The sequence below is a fragment of the Merops nubicus genome, unplaced genomic scaffold, assembly GCF_000691845.1.
Source record: "Merops nubicus isolate BGI_N331 unplaced genomic scaffold, ASM69184v1 scaffold4848, whole genome shotgun sequence".
In the NCBI taxonomy this organism is placed as follows: domain Eukaryota; kingdom Metazoa; phylum Chordata; class Aves; order Coraciiformes; family Meropidae; genus Merops; species Merops nubicus.
The window spans coordinates 41853-53543 of record NW_008626462.1 but is presented as its reverse complement, the minus strand read 5'-3'; the positions used below and the strand labels follow the sequence as shown (position 1 = coordinate 53543).

Sequence of the window (11691 nt, the reverse complement as noted above, 5' to 3'; positions counted from 1 at the left end):
GTTTTTTGGGGGGGGGGGGGGGGTAAGGGCTGGGGAAGGAGAGGTATTTTTTTGGGGTGTTTGTATTTTGGGGGGTTCCTGCAATTCCTAGCTTCATATTTCTATTACTTGCTAATAAATAACTCCTAATTTCTTGTATTGGATAATTGCTTTCAGTCCCTTTTCTCCCTACCTCTTTTGGTAACACCAAGGAATTGGATTTTGAGAACCCAGTGCCATATTCTAGAAGAACACCTCTATCACATTTAAATGAAAGCAATCTTTATTCTGACTGACTTCACTGGACTTCATTATTGATTGTGTGAGACTGGTTCTTTCAGAGTACCAAGCACATGTGCTACTGGCTTAGGTTTTGTTTACTCAGAATATAATGATTGCACACTCTTAAGTAATAGTTAATAAAGGCACATTGCCATCCGCTACCTACTCTACCTATCAAGGTGAGGACTAATGCTGAATTCCCCTACAATAGATGCAATAGAACCTCTAGACTCAGGATCTTGCCATTTCAACTTTATTTTAAAATATTTTGAAGACATTTTGAACTGGCAACAAGAGACCTCCAGCTTAAATCACTCGCACTTACAGAGCTCCCATCTTTACATTTTACATACATGAAGAACTTTACATGTGATATAATGTAGAAATATGCTTTAATGTAATTAGGAGATCTACAGAAAGGGTATCAAATTGGCTAGGCAGGTTTTTGAATGCTTATAGATCAATATTTCAGAGATGTCATTGACTTGGAAACAATAAACGCCTTTTCTGTCAGACTGCTGTTCTTCCCTTTTTACACACTCAGTACTTGCCCAGTAGGCTAGAGTAAGGCCTATAGGACTAAAAAGTCAATAAAAATTAATGATCAATAAGTGATGGTAGTAGAGCCTACACAGCCTCCAAAACTGACCAGAGTTCTTAACTTTGGAGAACAGAAGCAACAATTCAATGCAGCAAATATTCGAGGGCAAAAATCAAAAATTCTTATAGTTTTCCATAGTGAAAAGTGGTCATAAAAAAAAAAAAAATAAACCAAAGCTTAATTTGAATAAACAATTTTCACAAACACATCAAGACCTACTAGCTTATCTATAAGCATGTTTCAATATGAAGCCACACAGGTCTTCCAACTACTTTTATAACCAAGCTCAATGTGATCTAAGAAACAGATTAATTCCTCTCATTCATTATTAGAGTCCCCGGTAAAAAAACACGCAGAACATTTTAGTTAACATTAAGTACTGGGAAACTGTAGTGTACAATCAGAAATCAAGATACTGAGAGCAGCTAGCTGTCCTTTGCTCCTCTGTTTTAATTTTTAACACTTCCACAAGTTTGGTGATATGTCTCTGGTACAACAGATTAAGATGTGAAATGTAGAGCTGCTGTGACCAAAAGTGAAGCGTTTGATACCCTGAAACCTCCAAGAAAGAGCCCATCTTCTTTTTCAAGGCGCAGACACAGAATCCTTACACTAGTCTTATTACAGGTCCCTGCAAAATCCCCTCCTCCACAGTTCATACCAGAAAAGCGTAGTTTTTTTTTTTTTTATAGCTAACTGAAGATCTCCTGGTTTCCTGGCCAACTCCATTTCACCCTGTCGCGTTCAAACACCTTAAACTTGCCACGTCTTGGGTCTAGTGACTGCAAACTGCCACATCTTCTTGCTTGTCACTAGGCTTCAGTCTACTGCCTGAACTGCCATCCAGCCTCTCACTTCCACTGCCTCTGACCCTTTCTTTCCTCAGTCTAGACTACCAAGGTTTCCAAATCAGGTGGTATAAATTCCTCAGGATCTCTGATGGTGAAATGAGCCTCACTTTCCACATAACGCACTTCTGCCTGCACAGCTAGGAACTCACAATGAGTGTATCAAGTAACTCCACTCAACAGGAAACTGAACTTAGCTTAGCCACTACCTTACAACTATTTTAATGTCATCCATTCCCATTCTGCATATTACAAAGAACCTTATGTAAAAGTGCTACATGTGCCCCTTTCAAATGCCCTCTCCTGCCAGCTCCAACCACATATACCAAAACCACGTTAGCTTGAATCAGCTGCCACTTTTCCGGTTTTAAACTAACTGCACAGAGACTCCAAACCTATTCCAACAGAAGACTAAGTATACACTATCACAAAGGTCTTAGACACAACAGAAGTCACTGTAATAACACAGTTTCAAGGCAAATAAGGCTTGCAGACCTGTATTAAACACATGCATTAAAAAATGAAAAATGCCAATGGCAATCATCATTCATTAGCGTGCTGTTCCCATGTGCCCTGGTTAGCTTAGTAACTTTTAACAGTGTTAATTTCAAACAATAAAGAGCCCACTAACCCGTACAAGTACTTCGAATAATACAGTGATCTATAATTGGACTGCAGTTCACAGTAATCTCTAAGCAGTGGTGTGCATTGTGGTGCTGAGCAGATTTGTCATCAGGGTTGAACTGAAAAAAGAAAACAGAGAATTGTAGTATTTATCTAATGGCTCAGGCATTAAAATGAAATGATTAAAAGCTCTGAAGTTTGAGATTCTTACCCTGATTGTCATATATCCAACATAGGCATCTTCAGAACCCTCCATAAAAACGAAGGTGGAATCTCTAGTGTTTTCTATTATAACTTTATCTGCTACTTTTCCAGGTGCTGTAAAGAAGACATTTATTAAGCCTTAGTTTATGCCACTGAAAAAAAAAAATCCTCAAGGATTCTGTTCAAAGCATCAAAAGGAAAATGAACACTATTCTTGGCATATGAAGTCTTCATGTCAGAAGACTCTTAAGACAGAAAGTGCAAAGACATTGAAGAAACCAGCCTTTAACTATGACAGTCTTGCACCAATCTAGTACCATAAAAATTTTTTTTCTAGTTTTTGCCTACTAATCATGAACTGAATAATCCATTTAAACATGGATACCAGTTTAGAGGCACTGTAATTCTCTAAGTACATTTATTTTGGTATTCTAAACCCTTTTATTAAAGCTAAATACATACACTGCATCACTAATTTGAACCAATTTGAACAACTACTTAGTAATCTGCTCATGACCTTTGAATGACCTCTTCACACTTCTCAAACATAAGACTCTCATTATTCTCCAGAAGAAAATCTTAGAAAATTAGATTGAATTATACTTCTGAAAGTATGTACAGAAGGTTTTGAAATGGTTCATTTCAAGTTCCCATAATCTGCAATTTGATTTCCTGTGTTAACAGCAAGGCTCCACTCTATTCTTTATCCTTAATCCAAAGGAAGGGAATGTTTACATTGGAATGGCAAAAGCCAGCAGAGGGAGCACAAGTTAACAACAGTCTTACATTGGTATAAATTCAATGGGACTCATTCACAAGCAAGAGAGTTTGTCTGATTCAAAAGTGCGCATTAAATATGTAAGGCAGAAGAAGCCTTCCTTGATACACAAAACGTAAATATAAGATGTGAAAATTCTGTGTTACATCAGGTAACTTACCTTATAGCCACTTCAATCCATCCCAACTCAAGACAAAAACATGACCAGATATTCACCCTAAATCCTGTATTTTGTTGAAGAGCCTATGCAGAGAATTTCTCACAGCAGATCTTTCTCTGTTGTCTGTTGCCACTAGTACAGACAAGTGGTATGTCCTGTTCTTTATCACTCAGGCAGAAAGGTGCCAGTCAGAATGAAGCAACATTTACATCATTAGCCAGTTTGGTCTCACTATCTAAGAGCCAGATCTCTGCTTTCATTACTGCAGAGCTGCAAATATTTTAAGGTAGTCTAGCTCTTCTTCATACCACTATTCACTTAGTGCTAGGTAACAACTTCGAAGGGAAGTTGGTGGGGACTTTTGTCATCATAGAAAATATTTTTCTGTGGCCTGGTAACATTTCTATATATTCACCATGGTACAAAGGCACATCAGTAACTTCAGCACCTGAGAACAAATGGCGCCACAGTGCTGCGGGTGAACCAAAGCCAGAAAATAAATGGAGCCCTTGACAGCAAATAAGAGAGCCATAAATTAATATTGCGTTCCCTCTTACAGGGGCAAGGAAAAACTGCACTTTGCATTGGATGCTCTGAAACACTATCAAAGAAAGCAGAGAGATTTATGGAATTGTGCTTGGAGGTGTTTGCCATGTGCTTGGATGATGTTCTCTTACAGACATTGCCTTCCTCTCAGCACACGAGTTTGCAGTTCTTGGAGTTTGAAAGGTCCCAGAATGCCCATTAAGGAACATGGCAATTAGTAAGACCACTGCATTTAGCTCCCCCTCAGGAAAAGGCTGAAGAAGGAAGAGGACTCGCTCAAGCATTGCTTTCATTCTAAGTGCATCGAAGAAATTCTCTGCAACATCCCATTTAGTCTTTGCAAAAGAACTGTTCAGAGAAATAGCTGTATTTCAGCTTTAGGCTTAGACCACTTTAGAAGAGAGAAAGCAGGATAAGAAAGTGAAAAGAAAGGGCCACTCATTTCATAATCAAGCAAAACAGAGTTCCCAAGAAGTCTATTTGCTGAAATCTAAAAGAGCCACGTTCCATGGGATCAGAATTCAAGCTCAGTTTAATGACCAAGAAGAGACCATTTAGATATGATGAGAGACCACCTAAAGAAAGAAAATTTAACTGGATGTTGCCTCATTATTCTTTTATCCCTCAAAAGGAATAAAAATTTCACTTTTCAGTGCATTAACAGAAAAACAACTAGATCCTGCAGGAATTCATTGTGACCCTGCTCAATCGTATCAGACAAAAAATGCAGACGCCCTTTTAGATCTTGCAGTCTGCAAAATCTACAGTGAAGCATACAGCTCTAAACTAGTCTAAATATAATTTTTAATTCAAAGATGCAGAACAGGTATTCAAAGAAGAGTTCAGGCATGTAAACCTTCTCTTGCTCTCAAAAGTATGAAATTACCTAATTATGACAATTTATCATTTTATATTTTTCTACCCTTAAAATTACACTAATTCTTATTGGTTTTACTATAAGAATTATAAAAGCACTCTAAAAAAAACATTCTAGTATGTTTTTTCTTGATTGGAAAATCCTTTGATAATACTGTTCTCGTTTACTACCATGTTACTTAAATCAAATGAAAAATAAAGGGGAAAAGTGAAAGCTGTTACTGTCTAAAATAGAGAAAAACAGAGTCAGTGAAGATTCTCAGATCAGGACACGTGTCTGTAGAACTGCTGAAACACAGCTGTTAAGGCAAAAGAGTCTGTGTCCCGAGTGAGACGAGGACTCCACAGAAGGTTTGTGTGCCTGTAGTAATCTGACATTCACCCCCACCCCAACCCTGGAAAATAGAACTCTTAAGACATTCAGAACTATTTCTGTCCACTGAAGCTTATGTATCCTTACAGGACCACTACTCTTGCTTCTTACTTGACACTTCAGATAAGCCATAGTATGAATAGCGACTCCAAAAGCTTCCTTCTGAACCCGATTCCCTCCCCTAGATTTAAGGAAATAAATAACCCCAAAATTAAAACAGAACAGCAAACCTAGAATACAAAAACAAACAAACCCAAAAAAACCCCAAAAAACAAAAAACCACCACCCACACACCATTATTCCATGAGAATGTTTTGCTTATATGAGAAAGCAGAATCTTCTTGAAAGCTTGAGGAATGTAGAGCTGCCTTTCTTTTAAATGTGCTTCTTCAGAAGTCAGCAGAAGAAACTATTAAAGAAATTTGAGTAGAACTGTGGAGAGATTTGGTGCTGCCTTAATCCTAGTATTCTGGAAAGCATGCCAGACTGAGCAGAGAAGAAGTAGTTCTCCAAGGCTTAGTGGTTCACTTTAATTTGTTTTCTTTTCCAGACAAATGAAAACTGACCCCCTCCACAATGTCACTGACCATTCAGGGGAGAAGTCTGAGGAAGTGAATAGTCAGCAGTGCCAGAAATTGAAATATAAATACATCTAGCATTTCTGGATCCTCTTGGAGGTTTTGTTCCCCGAGACAGCTATTCTGTTGCAAAAATGCACAGTGCAGATCTCTTGATTTTTAAGAACTGCAGTTAATACAACTATTTTTGTGAATAACTTAGGTTAATTCCAGTGGAAAGGAAAGCAGACTGCCTTGAAAAACTTAGAAGGAGCCAAAGAACACGCAGGAGTTTGATCATACATCAAAAGTGTCATTTCCCATTTCATTAAGTAATTGAGAATTTTTATCTTAGGATAGTGCTGATCCACTTTCTAGATTTTAAACACTTCATGAATATGACTTGCCATGTTTGCACTGGCATCTATTAGTGGCAGCCCCTGCCTGAGGCAGAAGCTGGGGGTACTGGGGGGCATTCTGTTTGCCTTAGCGAGCACCACAGCACACAGGAGAGGTACCACAGGCTGGAACAGCACTGAGGAGCCACACCAAACATGTTGCAGGGCAGGGAAGGCAGAAGACACTGTGACTTTGGACTAGTCCTAGCCTGGTCCCTCCAACTGAATGTACACCGACTACTAGAGTGCAGCAAGAGTATTCCAGGAACATGCCACTCAGATCAGTTTCATCCAAAAGAATCCAGTTTGTGTTCCAAAACCTCTCTACAACATTAGCCAAAGGAGTGTAAGTGGGGATATTCAAGGATATTAGTTTCAGTAAGGTAGTCATGAACTGACAAAGGAACATACTAAGGCAGCTGCATCTTGCAGATCTGCTGGGACAAGTTCTAAGAGTAACACTGTGACAGTATGACTGCATTGGTTAAAACCATTTTCATTGCCAAGGCTGCAAAACCTAGGCAAGAAGTGCCAGAATAGGCTCACTTAAGAACAGAACTGTATGCAAAACAGATAGATACCTGAAAACAGTGACTTTCAAAACAAACAAAAAAAAAACAACAACAAAACCAAAACATATACAAAACCAAATTAAACAAACCACACCCACCAAAACATCAAACCAACCCCAGAAATGAAACAAAAAACCCAAAACCCCCAACCAGACAAAATAACCCAGACAGGTAGTATCTCACATAAAGCAGGCAATTCACTTCTGGGCCACCACAGGAGTAACCAAGACCCCCAGCAGACATTAAGCCAGTTTAAATTCTTACCACAGTACTGTGCTGCTGGGGATTAGCATGTTCACAGAAGGGACAGGAAGAGCCAACAGCTCCACAAGCACCACAATTTCCAGCCATGTGTATTATCTAATATTAAATTCCTAAACACTTCCTATTCTGAAAGTCTTATTTCCTTCTCCATAAGGGTTCTCCTTTAGAGGACCAGTTGGGAGACAAACAAAAACTTCCATTCTCAGAATCTTTATGCTAGATGCTCTCGTTTCCTTCCTCAAGATGGAATTACAATGCTGAAGAAATGGGACAGATACTAATTTAGGCCTGCTCCCACTGCTGGATTCTACTCTGGAGATAGGTTATATATAAACAAATTTCATAAGAACCACCTGAAAGTTTCAACTGCAGTCACGTAACCGAGCATACTTTCTGACAAATTCAATTGTTTTTCTCCTAATGAAATAAAAAGATTAATGTTATTCCAAGAACTAACAACCAGACAATGGTACTTCAGCATGAAGCATCGGCTACATTTTAGTTCATGACACTTGTACAGCAAATTCTTCATCAGCCTATTAACTAAAATGGTTATTTATACTGAATACTTAATATATCAGAATCTTTGTAGCTAAGGTGGCAATTAACACAAGTCATGCTTTGAGACAAAGATTTCTTTTTTTTAAATACCTGCACCGATCATGGTGATTGGAGATTCTATATATATCCATTCATCAGTATATATACCAGAGTGAACAAAGATAAGTCCATCAAAATGAGCTTCTTGAACTCCACCAAGAGCGTCCTCAATGGTATCATAATACTAGAAGAAAAGGGACAAGTTCAGACAGAAATACCCAGGCAAAGATATACAAGTATTCTTACAAACTGGTTTGGAAACATACCAGCATATTTTCTCTTCCTTTGTATCTTGCAGGATTACTGTAGAAGTGTTCAGCAAAACCTGGCTTTACATGTGCTCCTTTGTACTGAAACAAGGAAAATAGTATACGATAAGCTTGAAGACAGGTGTATCTCAATGAACAGACAAGAGATCTACTAATTCCCTAATTAACAAGCTATTTGCTGAGATCAGTTTGCTCCAGAAACTAAGCAGCATATTCTGACTTTCTGTATTAGGCACCCAGTTTGAAATGGCAACAGCAGTAAAAGCCTGAGCCTACGAGAGCTATCAACTAAACCAGGAGGCTAAGCCTACTCACACAGCCAGAAGTCTCTCAAGTGACTGTAAAGCTTTGTGTACCTTATCCACTCCATAACAGATCATCTTATTTCCATCTTTCGACTTTCTAGCAGCTTGCCACAAAACAAAGTGAATTTAAATCCTGACAAAAAAAAGAATCCTATACTTTTGCTTTTAATTGAGTACTGAACAAAGAAGCCAAGTCAATTATTTGCTCTCAACAAGCCTCAGAATTTCATTAACCAATGACACACATCATTGTATGATACATTCACTTTAATATTTACCTCCCTTACTTATGTTTTTCAAATATCATGCCCAGCTATTCTTACAATACTTCTGACATTCTGCATTAGGAGGTTCAATCCCATGCCTTAAAGGTATCTGTGGTATACATACCTTATGGTAACTTGCTTAGCTCTAGTCACATCAGCTGTAAATCACTATTTAAAATAGTGATTTATTTAATAAATCACCACAGACCATGACAGTCTCTTCCACAGAATTTCAGTGATGCATAACATGAGGAAAATTCAAGATAGAAGAGCTGGATGCTCAAGCACTTCACTTAACCATGATTCATCTCTCTAGAGCGTGCCTTAAAAGAGGAATAACTTCATATATACCCCTACTGCGTTACACAAAACAAGGATCTCTCCACCTCCTCAGTCCAATCTTTTTATTTAAAATCTAAAACCAAAATAATTGTCAGCCACATTTCAGAAGTTAAGGAGTTTACTTTTATAATCCATCTTTAAATCAGAATATAAATAAAAATTACAGTTACCAGTTGTTGAAAGCTTTCTTTCCAGGGATTTGGATGTTCATATTCTTCTGGATTAATCTGATAAAATTTACCAGGTTCAGGATGCATCATTGGACGAGTGTACTCAAATACTTCCATATACAATCTTTTCCTGCATAGAAGCGTCAAGCAGAAAAGAAAATTAATATACTTCTGATTACTCTTCCTTTTTAATATAACACACCAAATGTTAAAAACTGGGGTTTTTCCAACAGCATTTGCCAGTCTGCGACAGCGAATTTGAACCAAGATCAGTACCAGCCACTTTAAAATACTTCCAAACCAATTTTTCTCTTGGACTGACTTCTGTGTTCCTCTACAAAAAATTCTGACATGTTTCACGATCCAAGTGGAAGAGTTCTCAACATGTAATTTCCATGAAGAAATTTAAGCCATCAGTTACACTGTTTGTGGAGTCAGAGTCTAACTGCATATTAACCACACCATTACTTTAACACTCAAAGCTAGCAGCATAAGAACAACAAAACTTAGACAAAGGGTGCCATCACTTCTTCCTCACCTTGCCAAAAAAAGACTAAAAAAAATGCACTCTCAGAGAACAAGCAATGCACTTCAAAAAGAGTTCATCAGTGGAGAGATTACGGTGGTTTAAGAAGAAGCAAGTAGCAAACAATTGGTTTCTTTTGATTAGTGCCAGAATACAAATAATTGCAGTGTCTGAGCCTGCTGATATCAAGCCCAGATTTACAGGATGCCACCAAATCTCACAAGTCGTAATTCATGTGATGAGACATCCCCAAAACTGTCTCCAGAACAGGAAAAAACACTCCAAATGTTTTTTTGTGATGTTATATCCAAATTTTCTTTTTTTTCTTTTAGTCTTAATCCTTACTTAAAAAAAAAAAAATAAAAACACACAAACACAGCCCAAGAAACATTCTTTACCCTTATAAAAAAAATAGACACTTAGATCCCATTTGTCCAAGCTCTTAATAACCATGGGGTAGGGTGGATTCATATGTTAAACAAAAACAAAAATAAAACCAAACAACCCCCAAAAGCATTAAGTTTTAAGTAGTGTTAGACAAAACTTGCATCTAACATTAAGAAATGTGTTGCTTTTGCGTCAGGTAACACAATCCCCACAGAAGCATGAAAAAGGTTAATGAGGGGAAGGAGGGCAGAAGTTGCTACTGAAGTAACAACTCACTGCTTTTTTAAAACAGCCATTATATAACTACCATCTACACTACTAGAGAATCAAGTTTTCCTGTTTAATATCTCTAATCAGATATTCATAAGTAACAAATAATGTTTAAGTAAACCAGATATACTAAAACACAATTGCTTTTAATTCCACTAATTGCAACTAACATTTCCATTTTTCTATTGCACTGGCATCTCGTGCAGCACATCTGATATTTCTCAAGATAATGCAGAATAGCTTTGCACTTACCACAAAATTGGATCATTAGCCAGCTCACTGAAGCGTTTACACACACAAGCTGCTCTACAAAGATCCTGCTCCAGGAGGTAGGAGAAGATCTTTAGAACCACTTCATCTGGCAACTTCTCCTGAAGATATTGTTCTGCAGGTGCTGCTATTAAACAGTAATCTATATAAGATTATTGTCATATTTAATCAGTCCAAATTCTGACCAAAATATATCACCAACTTGCCATCTGAAACATTCAAAAAGTTAATGATGTTTAAACAGCTTTTTGTTTGTTTTTTTTGGTTTTTTTTTTTTTTTTTGTTTTGTTTTGTTGGGGGGAGTGGGGTGGTTTTTTGGGTTTTAGGGGTTTTTTGTTGTTTATTTTTGGGTTTTTTTTTTGCCTTTTTTTTTTTTTTTTTTTTTTGCTTTGTTTCAAAGTACATCTCACCTAAATGTAAAGGCACAAAAGAGGTAGATGGTTGACTCTGAAAAAAGTCCCTCTTTCAAAACTTTTTAGTTCACTTTTTTTAACTGGAATAATCCATCTGCATACAATTGCAGCTGTTAAGTAGGCTACTCTGCATGTTCCAGATACACTAGCTCCTCACTGCTATTGGCTTCACTGTGGTTCAATTAACCCACATTATCCATATCACAGTAATAACAATCCAGTCCTTAAGTCAGAACTCTGCAAATGTTTTCAAACACAAAAGAATTTATTTCAAAACAGTCACTGTCTTAAAAAACTACTAGTAACTTCCTTGTTCTCCCAAAAATGAACAGATTAAGGAAAAGGACATTGGGGATGCAGAAAACCAGTAGCCAGCAACCATTCAAAGTCTTCTCTTCCTCTTACTACCACTTATGCTCTTTCTTTTAAAACAAAAAAATCTAAGCCAGAAGTGCTAGCCCTGCTGGATGTTGTGTTTTTTTTGAGAGAGGTTTGAGAAAGCAGCATTTCCATATCCTTTTGTGGAGATGTGAGTGCACTTGGTAAAACTCCTGCTGCTGGGCACATGCACACTCTATGTGACAGTTCATACAGGAAACCCCAGTCTGTAGTTTGTGTTCTCATGAGACCCTTCTGTGGCAGGAATCCTCACAGCAAGGGAGTTCTCTTTGCACAGGTCACTTGTTTGGTTGTTGTCTTTAGGATCCTTCTTCGGCCAGAACTGCACGGAACAGCTGCCAAAGTTTAGTGGATTTGTATGCAAGGCATTTAAAGTTCCTGCTACATTCATAATACAACTACAACCATGTAA

The 11691-nt window shown here is 37.7% G+C and overlaps 1 protein-coding gene across 1 annotated transcript in view; it reads right to left on the bottom strand.

Annotated features, from left to right (window-relative positions):
* FBXO11 (F-box protein 11) overlaps positions 1 to 11691 on the bottom strand; it is a 70945-nt gene that overhangs the window by 21841 nt on the left and 37413 nt on the right. The window contains exons 4-9 of the mRNA XM_008946016.1: positions 10450 to 10594; positions 9015 to 9144; positions 7929 to 8012; positions 7714 to 7846; positions 2546 to 2652; positions 2342 to 2453 (exon numbers count right to left, since the gene is read on the bottom strand). Of these exons, the coding sequence (XP_008944264.1) occupies positions 2342 to 2453; positions 2546 to 2652; positions 7714 to 7846; positions 7929 to 8012; positions 9015 to 9144; positions 10450 to 10594 (711 nt within the window). The remainder of the gene's footprint in view (positions 1 to 2341; positions 2454 to 2545; positions 2653 to 7713; positions 7847 to 7928; positions 8013 to 9014; positions 9145 to 10449; positions 10595 to 11691) is intronic.